This window comes from Entelurus aequoreus, linkage group LG24 (genome assembly GCF_033978785.1).
Source record: "Entelurus aequoreus isolate RoL-2023_Sb linkage group LG24, RoL_Eaeq_v1.1, whole genome shotgun sequence".
In the NCBI taxonomy this organism is placed as follows: domain Eukaryota; kingdom Metazoa; phylum Chordata; class Actinopteri; order Syngnathiformes; family Syngnathidae; genus Entelurus; species Entelurus aequoreus.
In genome coordinates, this window is record NC_084754.1 from 23,205,740 (window position 1) to 23,223,791 (window position 18,052).

General features: G+C 39.1%; 1 protein-coding gene across 1 annotated transcript in view; it reads right to left on the reverse strand.

Moving 5' to 3' along the window:
- LOC133641868 (junctophilin-3-like) overlaps positions 1 to 18,052 on the reverse strand; it is a 122,860-nt gene that overhangs the window by 58,095 nt on the left and 46,713 nt on the right. The window contains exons 2-3 of the mRNA XM_062035956.1: positions 11,261 to 11,747; positions 2,238 to 2,603 (exon numbers count right to left, since the gene is read on the reverse strand). Of these exons, the coding sequence (XP_061891940.1) occupies positions 2,238 to 2,603; positions 11,261 to 11,747 (853 nt within the window). The remainder of the gene's footprint in view (positions 1 to 2,237; positions 2,604 to 11,260; positions 11,748 to 18,052) is intronic.

The window sequence follows — 18,052 nt, forward strand, 5'->3', positions numbered from 1 at the left end:
TGTTATATGTTATGTTTAGGTAAAACGTTCAATGCAAGGATCTGCCAATGTGTTTACAGTGGCCCAAGTACCTCTATACCAGTGGTTCTTAACCTGGGTTCGATCGAACCCTAGGGGTTCGGCGGAGCCTCTGCTGCGGAGGTCAAGACACACCCGACTCATAGTGTAAATAAAAACTTCTCTCTATCGGTGTATTATGGATACCCCCAAACAATGTTCCCTGTAATTTTCCATCTGATTTGCAGGTGTGTAATTTGTTGTGAGTTCATGCACTGTGTTGGTTTTGTTCTTTGAACAAGGTGGTGTTCATGCACAGTTCATTTTGTGCACCAGTAAAAAAAACATATAACTTTGTCTTGCATTTGAAAAAAAAAAACATTTTATTTTTTACTAAAGAAGGGTTCGGTGAATGCGCATATGAAACTGGTGGGGTTCGGTACCTCAAACAAGGTTGAGAACCACTGCTCTATACAATAGGGGCACGCTAGTGTTTTTAGAAATATTCTGCAAAAATGTTTTGAATTTAACTCAGGGGCCGGTATGGTGTCAATCCCGGGCCAGATTTAGCCCCTTGGGCCACCAGTGGAACGGCCCTGCTCTATATGTTTTTTTTTTTGTTTTTTTTTTCCAGTTTGATCCTTTTCTGGTGAATATTTAACTAACTAGGGGTGTAATGGTATTGTGCATAACGCAGTATTGTCGTTTCAAAGTCTTCACAATAATGCTGTGACGCGTGACGGTATCAAACAAAAACTTGGTGTGTAGTTTTTTCTGGCGACTTAGCGTTGGCTGCGTCTGACAATAAACCACATCTCCCATAATCCTCTGCGCAGCACAGGGCCGACAAAGTGGGGGGCGTGGCACGCCGTTAGCAGGAAGTGAAGTGTGTTCGTAATAGGGTTGTACGGTATACATGTATTAGTATAGTACCGCGATACTAATGAATAATTTTCTGTACTATACCGCTTTTGAAACGTATCGGTTCGCCACCTGGTACTGGTACCAAAATATTGGTATCGGGACAACACTAGTTCATAGATAAGATCAGCAGAATTTTTTTTTTTCCCGAAAAAATCGTCAAAATCTATCAATACCTTTTTGAGTTATGTTGCTAACAAACACGCAAACAAACCCTTGCCGAAAACATAACCTCTTCGGCGCAGGTAAGAAAGTCTGCGGTCTGTAAAGCAAAGTGTGCCACTTTCGTCTCGAGCGTTTCCAAGGCAACACAAAGCAAGCCGGTCACGTCGCACCACACGGACGGATATCACCAAAAAAAACCTGTACAAGGCGGGAAGTACAAGTAAACTAAAAATCCTCAATCCATCCATCCTTTTTCCACCGCTTATCTGTTATCGATGTCGCGGGGGGCTGGAGGCTATCCAGCGGTGCTCGGGCGGAAGGCAGCGTCCACCCTGAACAAGTCGCCTCCTCATAAACTGTCGTCCAGAAAATATATTTCAAACCAGCGAAGCTAAACATCAGTTTGTGAGGTATTTACATTGTTAAAAGTTAAATTGTCAGTTAACCTTTATGAGAAACAGTATGTTCAAACTGATATAAACATGTCCACTGTGGAGGACACTGCTTCTCATAAAGTAAAAGTTCAAAGACACTAAAATTAATATTATTGTTTTACACTTGTTACAGTAAGTGTGTTTATCCAAGACATTCCTTCCACTTCATTTTACACACTGACATTTTTAAGTCTTTTTTTTAGACATTTACTACAATAATATCGTACCGTGGCCTTAATAGCCTTATAATATCTTACCGTGAGATTGTGATAACGTTACATCCCTAGTAATAACCATATTATACAAATGTATAAAGGTAAGATTTTGTTGAAGAAGTGACGGATGCAGTAAGTTGGGACTGAACACTGTCGAAAAGAATTGTGCTCAAAAATCACATCAATGCATATTTTGGTCATCTTCTCAGATAAAAACAAACATGATCACAGATGTATGTGCTGTTAATCTAGTTTGATGTTCTTCTACACTGGCCATATACTATTTTCTGTAATTATCTCTACATAGTTATTGTCTTAATTATTGGAGTAATCTGCTAAATTGTACACAATGATTAGAATTTATAGTACTAAAAATTAAAGATTCATATGAAAATGAATTTTATAATATCATATCACAATGAGTGTATAAAAATAGTGCATCCTGACTAAGAGAGACTGAGAACAACACAAACAGTTACCCACAATCCCCCCGAGGAGTGATTACCTGGACAGGGCGATTTCAGCTTTCTGTCGGGCGATGTCTGCTGTCTTCTGTGCTCCCTCCACAGCTCGGTCAACCTTCTCTCGGATCTTACTGGCCCGGAGAGGGATCAGGTTCTTCCTCTTGCCACTCACTAGGATGTTCTGCTTGTACTTCCCCTCCTCTTTAGTACCATCGGGGAAAGCGGTGCATCCATAGCCGTGGCGTTTGTTGCTGAGCCACTCCCCCTCATACTGTAGACCATCAGACCTCCGGCTCACTCCGAATCCAGTCCTCTTGTCGTTCTTCCACTCCCCGCAGTAGGTCTCCGTCGCTGTGGCGTCCACGTCGTCATCAGCCACTGCCAACTCTGCATCTGCATCTCCAAGGCTAGAAAAGTTGTATCAGTTAGGGTATGTAGTTATTCAACAGTAAACAGGAAATATACCAGGCTGGTGTTCTGAAACAATATCTTTGTGTTTTCACACTTGTTTCAAGCATTGTGCTGTATAAAAAGTCCAGGTAAAACCCTGTGAAAATAAGCAGGTAATTGTCAATATTTCAGGTTAGCTATTGCCTCTAACACAGGTGTGTCCAAAGTGTCCAAGTGACCATTTTCGGCCTACAACTAAACTTTTATTGGCCATCTGCATATTCTAAGTATAAAATTAATTCATTATTATTGTGAAATATAATTAGATAGTACTAAGGCTGCAGCAATTGATTATTTTAGTAATCAAGTAATTATCAGACTTTTTTTGCATTAATAAAAATAATAATAATAATAATAATATATATACACACATATATATAGTATACAAAAATAGTATATATTATATATATATATATATATATATATATATATATATATATATATATATATATATATATATATATATATATATATATATATATATACATATGAAACAAATATGTATATGTATACAGTATATATATATATATATACACATATACAGTTGAGCTCATAGGACTAGATAGTACAATCCCTCAGATTAATCAGCAGTTAGTGTTGAGTGGGGGGTGGGGGGTTAGGGGCAAAAGCTTCACTGGGGTCTTCAGGTGGGCACCCTCCTTCACTGGTGTTTCGTTGACAGGCCCATGACACCTCCGGAGGGCTCAACGGCGACATCTGGCGTCCCAGGTGTGCCCCCCTCTGCCTTTACCCCTAGATGTCATTTAGCAGCCCAGTTTGGGTCCTTTCTCTTGAACCATATCCATCTGCTACTTTGTTCAGCAGCATCCGACAGCGATTTGACAGCCCGCCGGAAGGCCTGACCTCTCAATCCCATTCCTTTGAGGAGCTTGGTTGTGGACGTAGCAACGAAGCCTCTGCACCCGACTTCAACTGGAAGCACTCGGGCGCGCCAGCCGCGCTGCTCTGCCTCGGCTGCTATGTCCGCATACCTCAGTTGTTTGCGCTCATATGCTTCACCAACTGCTGCTTCCTATGGTACAGTTAGTTCAACAATGAACACAGTCTTCTGGGAGGTTGACCACAAGACCAGGTCCGGCCTGAAGCTGGTTGTAATGATTTCAGGCGGGAAGATGAGTTTTGTGGTCCAAGTCAACCTGCATTTTCCAGTCTCGGGCAGAGTCCAGAAGGGTTGCCTCCAGTCTTGCAGATGGTTTTGGTGGGAGTTGTCCTGCTCTTACAAACTGAGTGGTGATTGAATGACTAGGGATTGGGGGAGGGAGGGCCTTGTTGTTATTTCTCCTTTCCTCCAGGGTGATCGCCAGCTGTCTTAAGACCTGGTTGTGCCTCCAGGTGTAGCGGCCTTGAGACAAACTGATTTTGCAGCCGGTGAGGATGTGACGGAGTGTTGCAGGGGTTTGACAGAGTGCACAAGAAGGATCTTCTCCAAACCATTAGTTTAAGTTCTTGGGTGTGGGAAGAACATCGTAGGTGGCTCTGATGATGAAGCTGATTTGGCTCCCTTCCATTTCCCAAAGATCCTTCCATGTGAGCTTACGATGCTCCAGGTTTTCCCAGCTAGTCCACTGTCCCTGTTTGGACTGTGCCACTGCTGTTGCACATCTGTCTGCCTCCTCTTGTTGTCGAACCTATATATATATATATATATATATATATATATATATATATATATATATATATATCAACTTAAATATATGTCCATATATACAGTTGCAAGAAAAAGTATATGAACTATTTGGGATTACTTGGATTTTTACATAAATAGGGACAAGCGGTACAAAATGGATGGATGGAGGGCATAAAATGTGTTCTGATCTTCATCTAGGTCACAACAATAGACAAACACCTCTCATTTTTTATTGTACACAACATGTAAACATTGATAGTGCAGGGTGGAAAAAGTATGTGAACCCCTAAGCCAGGGGTCGGCAACCCAAAATGTTGAAAGAGCCATATTGGACCAAAAATACAAAAACAAATCTGTCTGGAGCCGCAGAAAATTAAAAGCCATATTACATACAGATAGTGTACGTGTCATGAGATATAAATTGAATTAAGAGGACTTAAAGGAAACTAAATGACCTCAAATATACCTACTAATGAGGCATAATGACGCAATATGTACATATAGCTAGCCTAAATAGCATGTTAGCATCGGTTAGCTTGCAGTCATGCAGTGACCAAATATGTCTGATTAGCACTCCACACAAGTCAATAACATCAACAAAACTCACCTTTCATGCACAACCTTAAAAGTTTGGTGGACAAAATGAGACAGAAAAAGAAGTGGCATAAAACACGTCCTAGAAAGTCGGAGATAGTTATACATGTAAACAAACTACGGTGAGTTCAAGGACCGACAAACTTAGTAGGACAAAACGGCTCTCGCCAAATACTCGAATCAGTGAAGCATGTTTAATATAAACAGTGTGCTTTATAACAATTAGGGAGGTTTGTGTCATGTTTGTCCTCCTACAGAAAACCATATTAAAACAAAAAATATATTTTTTTCCCCTCATCTTTTTCCATTTTTCATACATTTTTGAAAAAGCTCCAGAGAGCCACTAGGGCGGCGCTAAAGAGCCGCATGCGGCTCTAGAGCCGCGGGTTGCCGACCCCTGCCCTAAGCTAATGACTTCTCTAAGAGTCAATTGGAGCCAAGAGTTAGTTAACCTCCAACCAGTGTGATGAGATTGCAGATGTTGGTTAAAGCTGCTCTGCCAAATAAAAACAAACCAGTTTTGAGTTCGCTGTTCTCAAGAAGTATCGCCTGATGTTAATAGTCGAGTCGCTCAAAAGCGCTCTCTGAAAACCTACGATCAACAGTGGTTGACTTACCTGAAGCTGGAAAAGGTTACAAAAGTATCTCTAAAAGCCTTGATGTCCATGTGTGCACAGTAAGAAAGGTTACAAAAGTATCTCTAAAAGCCTTGATGTCCATGTGTGCACAGTAAGAAAGATTACAAAAGTATCTCTAAAAGCCTTGATGTCCATGTGTGCACAGTAAGAGAGATTTTCTACAAATGGAGAAAATTCAGCATTGTTGCTACTCTCCCTAGACGTGGTCATCCTGTAAAGATAACCGCAAATACACAGCACAGAATGCTCAATGAAGTGAAAAATAATTGTAGAGTTCTCAAGACTTCTGGCACATGCTAACATTTTTGTTGACCAGTCAACGATAAGGAAAACATGAAACAAGTATGGAGTACATGGAGGGACACTAGGAGGAAGCCACTGCTGTCCAAGAACAACATTGCAGCACGTGTGAAGTTTGCAAAAGAGCCCCTACACTGTAAATGATCCACAATACTACTGGTAAAATATTCTGTGGACAAATGAAACCAAAATTGAGTTGTTTGGAAGAAACACACAACGCGATGCGTGGACGGAAAAAAAGGCACAGCACACCAACATCAAAACCTCCTCCCAGCGGTGAAATATGATGGAAGGGGCATCATGGTTTGGGGTTGCGTTGCTGTCTCAGTGCCTGGACGGATTGCTGTCATTGACACGACAGAAAAATAGATTCCAGAATGTTTCAAGACATTTTGCAGGAAAACCTAAGACCATCCGTCTGCCAACTGAAGCTCAAGAGAGGATGGTTGGTGCAACAGGACAATGACCCAAAGTGTAAAAGTAAACCAACAACAGAATGGTTTAAACAGAAGAAAAAAAGCCTTCTGGAGTGGCCCAGTCAGAGACCTGACCTCAACCCAATTGAGATGCTGTGGCATGACCTCAAGAGAGCAATTCACACCACACATCCCAAGCATATTGCTGAACTGAAACAGTTTTGTAAAGAGGAATGGTCCAAAATGATCTGCAACTACAGGAGACGTTTGGTTGAGGTTATTGCTGCCAAAGGAGGGTCAACCAGTTAATAAATTCAAAGGTTCACATACTTTTTCCACCCTGCACGTGACTGTTTACATGTTGTGTTCAGTAAAAAATGAGAACAATTTATGCAAAAATCCAAGTAATCCCAAAGGGTTCATATACCTTTTCTTGCAACTGTATATATATATATATACATATATATATATATATATATATATATATATATATATATATATATATATATATATATATATATATATATATATATATATATATATATATATATATATATATATATATGTATATATATATATATATATAAATAAATGATAAATGGGTTATACTTGTATAGCGCTTTTCTACCTTCAAGGTACTCAAAGCGCTTTGACAGTATTTCCACATTCACCCATTCACACACTGATGGCGGGAGCTGCCATGTAAGGCGCTAACCAGCAGCCATCAGGAGCAAGGGTGAAGTGTCTTGCCCAAGGACACAACGGACGTGTCTAGGATGGTAGAAGGTGGGGATTGAACCCCAGTAACCAGCAACCCTCCGATTGCTGTCACGGCCACTCCCTATATATATATATATATATATATATATATATATATATATATATATATATATATATATATATATATATATATATATATATATATATATATATATATATATATATATATATATATATATATATATATATATATATATTCTCTTTTTCATGCATAGCTTTCCCTGTGCTTGTTATTTTTGTGCATGTATGAAAAAAAATTGCGGTAACATTTGTCTTCAAGGTATATATTTAAACAGTGTACATTTTCAAAAGATACATTTTGATACTTTTGGAGAGGGTGGGGCGTGGTTTAATTTGCAGTCTGAGAACGCCTCCAGAATTGAACATCTTGCAGATATATGCAGAAAGTAGTTTATAAAAGTGACTGTGGAGGAAAATGTACGTAAAATTTACACAAAAAGGTTTTAGATACCCTTTTGTGTAAATGTTAGGTACATTTTGCTCCACAGTCACTTTTATAAACTACTTTCTGCATTTGTCTAGAAGGAAGGAAGGGTTTTAAATTTAGATTAGATCATCGTACTGTAGGTTCCCTGTTCCCTTGAAAGTTTATGAGTTCATATTTGACTTGGAATGTTTACAAAATTTCCTTGCTAAACTTTTCTTGGAAAGTTTTCGGTAAATTACCAGAAATGCTTCACCTATGTGTAACTCTAAGCAAAGATGTCTGACCACATATTGATTATGCTATACTCCGAATAAGAGTTTACAGTCTTAAAGAACACAAGTAGCCTTGCTGATAACAAATCTGACCTGATAATCTGCTGTCGGCCAATCAGCCAACAAACAGGTTAAGACAGTCGTGATGCGCAAACAGTGTTTGTCAGTCTGCTTAGTGCCTTTAAAAATAAACCACCCCAATCCTGCATACCTGGAAATTGACACTGAGGATTTCCAAAGTACAATCAGAACTTTCCACATGCAAAATCTAGACTTTGTCTTTTTATAATTAGGGATTCTGCATACACACCAGCTTGAGGATAATTCACTACCTCTGAGAGGGAGTGTATGTGTTTGATTTGTAAAATTCTGGAATAGTTGAGTATGTTTTTACTCAGGTAAAGTTTGCAACAACTTATAAGACCTCAATTTGTCTAAAAGCTTGACTGAGTTACGGATCAACTTCGGGTAAAATGTGCCTGGACGGATTACCAGCCAATCACAAAGCAAACATTCACACTCATATTCACACTTAAGGACAATTTAGAGTTTCTAATAAACTACTTCAACTATGAATCATATGCATTGTAAATCATATTTACTGTATTTATTTACTGGTACCCTGGTTTTCATACAACCTGCATTTCGCAGGATTTAATTTTTGATGAACATTTTTTGCTAATTGTTTTCCCTGGTTTTCATGTACTGCGTAGTGTACTGTACTGTAGCGTCTTAGTTATCATACAGCTAACTATTGCGCGTAACAAACTAGTCAGTTTGCACATGTATCACAGAATCCGGTTCTTAAACAAAGAATCCCACGTGTTGGTGACTCAGTTTTGTTTTTATTAATACACTGCGTGAGTCTGAATGTCTTACATAAAATGTCTTTATTACAAAACATACCTGTGAGCCTGCACTTCACTCCCCACCTGGTAGTCATTCAACCCCAGTTCAACTCCCTCTTCACTCCTCGCCATCTTCACCGACAAGAGTCGTTAATAATGCTAAAAACGTTAATACATTATTGCCAAGATCATATGTGGCTGTTTGTACTTTGTTGGTTATTTCCCTGTGTTTTGTATCATATTGTCTTGGCCTGGTTGCTCTTGTTTTGGTAATATTTCCTGTTTGGTCTCTGTGTTTTGCAACACCTTTAATGTCTGTCCCTTTTCCTGCCAGCACACCTGTTCCACATTGTTAATTAGTTCTATTTAGTTCTGCCTTGTTCCCTCCTTCAGTGCCGGTTCTTTAATTAGTGTATGCCACAGTGTTCTGTTGAATCCTGGGTTCCTGCTCGACCTGTATTACTCTTCTTATGCCTGGTACCTAATAAAATGGCAAGTCGCTTCTCTGCAAGCTGGGATCCCGCCAGGGGCCGCTAGACACTATCGTCACATTTAAATGTCTTTCACATTGATTTCTGTACATAAAACTATATTTATTCTGTCTAAAACCTGCTCAGTGGCCTTGTGGTTAGAGTGTCCGCCCTGAGACTGGAAGGTGGTGAGTTCAAACCCCGGCCGGTCGAGTCATACCAAAGACAAAAAAAATGGGACACATTACCTCCCTGCTTGGCACTCAGCATCAAGGGTTGTAATTGGGGGTTAAATCACCAAAATGATTCTTGAGCGCGGCCACCGCTGCTGCTTACTGCTCCCCCCACCTCCCAGGGGGTGAACAAGGGGATGAGTCAAATGCAGAGGATAATTTCACCACACCTAGTGGGTGTGACTATCATTGGGACTTTAACTTTAAAATGTGTTTTATGTTAATATTTTATGATGTCTAGAACAAATCATGTAGATGTACATTATTTGTTATGGGGGAAAACATTCAGTTTTGTTCGATACGAAAACAGATGTACAACTGTACAGTTGTTAATGTGCAGTAAAACAAAATAAAAACTTTAAATAGCTCGGCACATCTAATATTACAGACACTTTTTTTTTACGACAGATCTATTGTGAAATATATTTATCTGTACAAAGTGCAATATGTTTATCTGTACAGTAACATATTTATTTATTTATTTATATATGCACCTTATTGTTTTTTATCCTGCACTACCATGAGCTTATGTAACAAAATTGCATTCTTATCTGTACTGTAAAGTTCAAATTTGAATGACAATAAAAAGGAAGTCTAAGTCTAAGTCTAAGTCTATTGAAAGTTTGAACAAATTGAAAATAATAACATTCCAATATATACTATATTGCCAAAAGTATTTGGCCATCCATCCAAATGATGAGAATAATGTGTCCTAATCACTTAGCCTTGTGTATAAAATCAAGCACTTAGGCATGGAGACTGTTTCTATAAACATTTGTGAAAGAATGGGCCGCTCTCAGTGATTTCCAGCGTCGAACTGTCATAGGATGCCACCTGTGCAACAAATCCAGTCGTGAAATTTCCTCGCTCCTAAATATTCCAAAGTCAACTTTATTATAAGAAAAGGGAAGAGTTTGGGAACAGCAGAAGTCAGCCACCAAGTAATAGGCCACGTAAACTGACAGAGAGGGGTCAGCGGATGCTGAAGCGCATAGTGCAAAGACTTTCTGCACAGTCAGTTGCTACAGAGCTCCAAACTTCATGTGACCTTCCAATTAGCCCACGTACAGTACGCAGAGAGCTTCATGGAATGGGTTTCCATGGCCGAGCAGCTGCATCCAAGCCATACATCACCAAGTCCAATGCAAAGCGTCGGATGCAGTGGTGTAAAGCACGTCGCCACTGGACTCTAGAGCAGTGGAGACGCCTTCTCTGGAGTGATGAATCACGCTTTTCCATCTGGCAATTTGATGGACGAGTCTGGGTTTGGAATTTGCCAGGAGAACGCTACATTTTGGACTGCATTGTGCCGAGTGTGAAATTTGGTGGAGGAGGAATTATGGTGTGGGGTTGTTTTTCAGGAGTTGGGCTTGGCCCCTTAGTTCCAGTGAAAGGAACTTTGAATGCTCCACGATACCAAAACATGTTGGGCAATTCCATGGGATGGCACTTCAAGTTCATATGTGAGTAAAGGCAGGTGCCCAAATACTTTTGGCAATATAGTGTATTAAATACAACAGAAGGGTTTTTTTGGAATGTTGGAGGAAGCTGAGCTCCCAGAGAAAACCCACACAAGCTTGGAGAATATACAAACTACACAGGAAGGCCCAAGACCATACTCAAATCCTGATCCCGACTCAAATCTTCTTGTTGTGAGGCAACATTTATAACCGATGCTCCACTGTGCTGCAGTATGTTTGACCTAAGAGCAGCCGTATTATTGAAGAAAGTAGCCATGCACCATCATTAAATGATGTTGCATGGGAAAGGTTAGAGAGAGGTAATGTCTGTAATAAGCATTAATTGCATGTTGCGATTGAATGTTAATAACATTTACCAGAGGACACAGCCCTGTATTTGAGCTGGGATAGAGCCAAACTAAGCAAATTATCATTTGGCTCAAACACATTCACATTGTATCACCTGGCTATGCCAGTTGTCTAAAAAATATAATGAAATCCTCTTACCTGATAGTAGAGTTGATGTCAGATGCAGCTGAAGACACAGTACTCATCCCTGCCTCGCTGCGGAATGAGCTCTGTTTAGACCTCTGGGAGGCCAGAGAGCTCCTGGACTCCGATTTCCTCAGCTTAAGCCCGGACAGAATAGACCTCCTGAACAGCCCACTCTTTCTCTTTCCCTTTAGAAGCTCAGCTTCGCTGTGTGCAGTCAGGACGAAGCCTCCTCGAGACACGGCGGGGCTGCTGCCGCTGCTTCCGGTGCTGCACATGGAGACGCTGGTGGACAGGGTGCCGGGAACTGGGGGGGGACCAGGAACGGCCACGCTAGTCCGGTCGAGGAGCGCTGTACCGTTGCTGTGTTCCGAGCTGGAGCGGAGGGAGTTGATGGATGTACGGAGGGGGGAGCGGATGACCGCCGCCATGCCATAGGGGACACTTTGGCGAACACCGTAGCCGTGCCGCATCCCGCCAACCCACTGGCCCTGAAATGTGCCTGGAGGAAGACAAAAAACATTCAACTTTAAAAATGTTTTTGAATATAGAAAAAGTACTTGAAAATTGATAAGAATTCAATTTACACACCAATAATTTACAATCCTTCTGTTTGCAGAAATGTTAAGTGGGATTCTTCAGTACTTGTCATATGATTTACCGTATTTTTCGGATTATAAATCGCTCCGGAGTATAAATCGCACCGGCCGAAAAGGCATAATAAAGAAGGAAAAAACATATACAAGTCGCACTAGAGTATAAATTGCATTTTTTGGGGAAATTGATTTGATAAAATCCAACACCAAGAATAGACATTTGAAAGGCAATTTAGAATAAATAAAGAATAGTGAACAACAGGCTGAATAAGTGTACGTTATATGAGGCATAAATAACCAACTGAGAACGTGCCTGGTATGTTAACGTAACATATTATGGTAAGAGTCATTCAAATAACTATAACATATAGAACATGCTATACGTTTACCGAACAATCTGTCACTCCTAATCCCTAAATCCCATGAAATCTTCTTCCTCTGTGTTAATAATTTCACACATAAATCGCTCCAGACTATAAATCGCACCCCCAGCCAAACTATGAAAAAAAACTGCGATTTATAATCCGAAAAATACGGTAGTCTTTAATTGTACCTTCCAAAATATTAGAACAGTCAAATCTTTGAGCTACCCCACCTTTGGAGCTGCAGACAGGGAATAATCCATACAGTATATTATATATATAGTATATACAGTAGGGCTGGGAATCTTTGGGTGTCCCACGATTCGATTCAGAATCGATTCTTGGGGTCACGATTCGATTCAAAATCGATTTTTTTTCAATTCAAAACAATTATTTATTTTTTTTAAATGAAAACAATACACAACAATACCATAATAATGCAATACAATTTCAAAACTAAACCCAATTTTGGAGTTCTGAACTTGTGATTTCTTGCAGTGTTAAGTGGTAATATTTCACATTTGTCCCAATTGACTTTATACCCTGATAAACAGCCATATTCAGTGATGACATTATTGATATAGTGTAGAGAGGAGTTAACATGTGACAGGTAGAGAATTATGTCGTCACAATACATCGATAGCTTATTATACTGAGAGCCAATTTTTATAACATGAATATTATTTTCACTTCTTATTTTTGCAGCTAAGGGTTCAATAACCAAATTATATAATAATCCAGATGCAGGACATCCCTGTTTTACTCCTCTTTTTAACGAAAAAGGTTCTGAAATATGATTATTGGTTTTGACTGATGCCATGGGCCTTGTATAAAGCATCTTAATCCATTGTATAAAATTATCTCCAAATCCAAATTTACGTAATGTGCAAAACATAAATGACCAGTTTATGCGGTCGAATGCCTTCTCCGCATCAACAGTACATACTGCTGTGGGAAAAGGGAGACTTCTAGCATAGTAAATAACATTAAACAATTTCCTTGTATTGTCTGAAGATTGTCGACCTTCCATGAAGCCAGTTTGGTCAGTATGAATTAATTTTTCTATTACATTTGATAATCGTGTGGCTAAGATTTTTTCCTGATTCAAAAGGATTCTCTATTCATTCAATACATAGGATTTCAGTAGGATCTACGCCAGTCTGCTGACATGCAAGCAGAGTAGTAGATTTTTGTAAAAAGCTTTTATAATTGTAAAGGACAATGTTTTATCAACTGATTGCAATAATGTACATTTGTTTTAATCATTAAATGAACCAAAAATATGACTTATTTTATCTTTGTGAAAATATTGGACACAGTGTGTTGTCAAGCTTATGAGATGTGATGCAAGTGTAAGCCACTGTGACACTATTGTTCTTTAAAAAAAAAAATGTTATAGATGTCTAATGATAATGTCAATGAGGGATTTTTAATCACTGCTATGTTGAAATTGTAACTAATATTGATACTGTTGTTGATAATATTCATTTTTGTTTCACTACTTCTGGTTTGTTCTGTGTCGTGTTTGTGTCTCCTCTCAATTGCTCTGTTTATTGCAGTTCTGAGTGTTGCTGGGTCGGGTTTGGTTTTGGAATTGGATTGCATTGTTATGGTATTGCTGTGTATAGTTTTGTTGGATTGATTAATTTAAAAAATAAAAATAAAAATTAAAAAAATAAAAATCTATTTTTTAAAAATGAGAATCGATTCTGAATCGCACAACGTGAGAATCGCGATTCGAATTCGAATCGATTGTTTCCCACACCCCTAATATACAGTATATTATATTGATCCAGCAGCAAAGATGTTCAGCATGCCTACTTTACATTGTGATACATTTGTACTGCACTGGAGCAGAATGGAGCAAAAGGTGTCTTTTTATGAGACCACACAAATAATGGAATTGCAACCCACCATAAATTGCAAACAAATAATGGATTTGAAATTAAAAAATATATATATACATATATATATTACAAAAAAAAGTTTGGTTACAAATACTTTTTTCTTTGCAAAAACCTTTTTTTTTTTTGGTTACAAATATTTTTTTTTTGGTCATGACTCAACTTTAATCTTGTGGGTGATACCTCCTGTGTACAAAATGTTAGAAGCCTTTTTATTGGTCAATATCGGCCGCCCCTAGTCTTTGGTATTTTTCCTCCAAATGACAAGCGGTAGGAAAATGGATGGATGGATGTGTTGAGGGCTGAAGTAGTCAGCAGTTATGCCCATTAGGTTACATTATCATCAGAGACTGACCAATTAAAAGCCTTCTAAAATATTCTAACATAACTGAAGTTAAGTCGTAACCAAAAAAATACAGTGCAGTACAACCTGTGTTAAAGCCCAATTTTTCTGGGTAATCCAATACGCTGTTAACGTATTTTTCAGACTATAAGTCGCAGTTTTTTTCATAGTTTGGCCGGGGGTGCGACTTATACTCAGGAGCGACTTATGTGTGAAACTATTAACACATTACCGTAAAATATCAAATAATATTATTTAGCTCATTCACGTAAGAGACTAGACGTATAAGATTTCATGGGATTTAGCGATTAGGAGTGACAGATTGTTTGGTAAACGTATAGCATGTTCTATATGTTATAGTTATTTGAATGACTCTTACCATAATATGTTACGTTAACATACCAGGCACGTTCTCAGTTGGTTATTTATGCGTCATATAACGTACACTTATTCAGCCTGTTGTTCACTATTCTTTATTTATTTTAAATTGCCTTTCAAATGTCTATTCTTGGTGTTGGCTTTTATCAAATACATTTCCCCAAAAAATGCTACTTATACTCCAGTGCGACTTATATATGTTTTTTTCCTTCTTTATTATGCATTTTCGGCACGTGCGATTTATACTCCGGTGCGACTTATACTCCGAAAAATACGGTATATGGATGCATGACACGCACACACAAGTACACTTAGCCCGCAGGCTGTGGTTTGGACACCCCTGCCCTAGACCCATATTCATATCCTGCAATATACTGTAGTATGTTTGGTAGTTTTCATTTCTAATTTGTACTGTCCACTTTTCAGTACCCTTCTTTGAGGTTCCGAGTGCAGTAGCAACAGTAAGAAGTAGTAAAGTGATGCTACCATACAAAACGCAGTCTGGTCAGTAAGCTTAATTATACAATTTGAACAATGTCGTAAAAAAATATGCACCCCTTGAAAAAAATGGAAATGGAAAGATTTCAAGTTGTTCCTTTTTTCTTGTATCGTATTGGCACTGTTATGATGTTGCACTATTTTCTTAACTGATCCTGCCTGCACAATCTATCCAAAATGTACTTTTATGACACAGTGATGCAACAATAGGAGGAAGATATCTGTCATACTATTGTACCTGTGCAGACAACAGAAGCAGCTCTGTTGGAGAGGCTTGACCAGGGCTGTCAAACTCCTTTTCAGTGAGGGCCACACCCTGGTCAAACTCCTTTTCAGTGAGGGCCACACCCTGGTCAAACTCCTTTTCAGTGAGGGCCACATGGCAGCTACTGTATGGCTGTCTTAAGAAAGCCGCTTGTAACTGAATAATATCCATCTATCCATTTTCTACCGCTTGTCCCTTTTGTGGTCGCGGGGGGTGCTGGAGCCTATCTCAGCTGCATTCGGGCGGAAGGCGGGGTACACCCTGGACAAGTCGCCACCTCATCACAGGGCCAACACATATAGACAGACAACATTCACACTCACATTCACACACTAGGGCCAATTTAGTGTTGCCAATCAACCTGTAACTGAATAATATTTTTTATTATTTTTATTATTTTAATATTATTCAGTATAAAAAAATAGTAACCGAATAATATTTAAAAATAAATGTATAAGGAGTCGCCTTAATATAACATTACACAATGCCTACACATTTACAAATATTGCATATTACAATCGATTTTTTTGTGTACTCAGTAAAAAAAAATATGTAGCATTTGCTGGAAAAACTGGCGCCAGCGTTGCCAGAATTTTAGTGTAAAATGTGGTAAAATTCTGGTGACTGAGCTGCTAGTTTTTTACTCTACAATACAAGCTATTGTGATTGTTAAAGTGTACAATTTTATGGACAAATATTTAAGTACCATATTTTTTGGACAATAGGGCACACCAGATTACAAGGCGCATTGCAGATGAGCCGGTCTAGTCAGGTCTTTTTTCATACAAAAGGCGCACCGGATTATAAGGCGCATTAAAGGGGTCATATTTTTTTTTCTTTTATAAATGGAAAACACTTCCTTGTGGTCTACATAACATGTAATGGTGGTTCTTTGGTCAAAATGTTGCATAGATTATGTTTTACAGATCATTTTTAAGTAGCTTTCTGACAGTCACTGTTTTGTGGGCGGTCTTATTTACGTGGTTCACCTTCGACAGCGTCTTCTCACCGTCATCTTTGTTGTAGCGGTGTAGCATACAAGGACGGGAGTGGAGGAAGTGTCAAATGATGGCGCTAACTGTTTTAATGACATTCAGACTTTACTTAAATCAATAACGGAGCAGCATCTCCTCATCCGAGGTTCAATAATGCAACATGAACGCCGGAACACTCTAACAACTAAAGTTCCGTGGGTGACTTATGTAAATATACTACAGTTTAAATGTGAGTGTGAATGTTGTCTGTCTATATGTGTTGGCCCTGCAATGAGGTGGCGACTTGTCCAGGGTGTACCCCGCCTTCCGCCCGATTGTAGCTGAGATAGGCTCCAGCACCCCCCGCGACCCCGAAGGGAATAAGCGGTAAAAAATGGATGGATGGACTACAGTTTTTAGCATTTTGATAGCTAGTCTACTGATTGATATAAGTAAGAACTTTACGCTACTTTATATTAGAAATGGCAACAACGGAAGATGAATGCCACAAGATAGAGAAAAAGAAGAAGCTTATGACTACGGCGTCGACGCGGACTACAATTGCGGACGCGCGCACATTTTCAGGACTTATGCAGATCCCAAATACACATCAGCAGGTACCAGAAGGTAAGAAAAGTTGGTTTTCGATAATATTGCGAAACAAAATGCCAGGTAATATGTCTGCCAATAGGTGCCATACTGCAGTCCTTATACACGCACGATAATAATAGTGGTATGTTTAATGCACCGACAATCCTTCAAACGGTGTGGCTTCATAGCTTACCAAAGTCGTAATAAAAACATTTTGACAGATTTTTGAGCGCCGTGTGTAATGTTCTATATTCTCAATGGAACATTTAAAGCGTTGATGTTGTTTACTGCCATTATATTGCAGTCTACACGTATCTCTTATGTATGACTGCCATCTACTGGTCACGGTATAGCTCGGTTGGTAGAGCGGCCGTGCCAGCAACTTGAGGGTTGCAGGTTCGATCCCCGCTTCCGCCATCCTAGTCACTGCCGTTGTGTCCTTGGGCAAGACACTTTACCCACCTGCTCCCAGTGCCACCCACACTGGTTTAAATGTAACTTAGATATTGGGTTTCACAATGTAAAGCGCTTTGAGTCACTTGAGAAAAAAGCGCTATATAAATGTAATTCACTTCACTTCACTTCACACTTATCATTACACCATGCACCAAATAAAATTGCTTTATGCTCAGTAAGCACAGCCATAATTATTCCGTACATTAGGCGCACCGGGTTATTAGGCGTACTGTCGATTTTTGAGAAAATGAAAGGATTTTAAGTGCGCCTTTTAGTCCAAAAAATACGGTATTTATTTAAATGTTAATATATTTTGTTGAATGTATGAGAATATATTTGTTGCATTATTAGATAATCCATCCATCCATCCATTTCCTACCGCTTGTCCCTTTTGGGGTTGCGGCAGGTGCTGGAGCCTATCTCAATATTAAAGTTAAAAA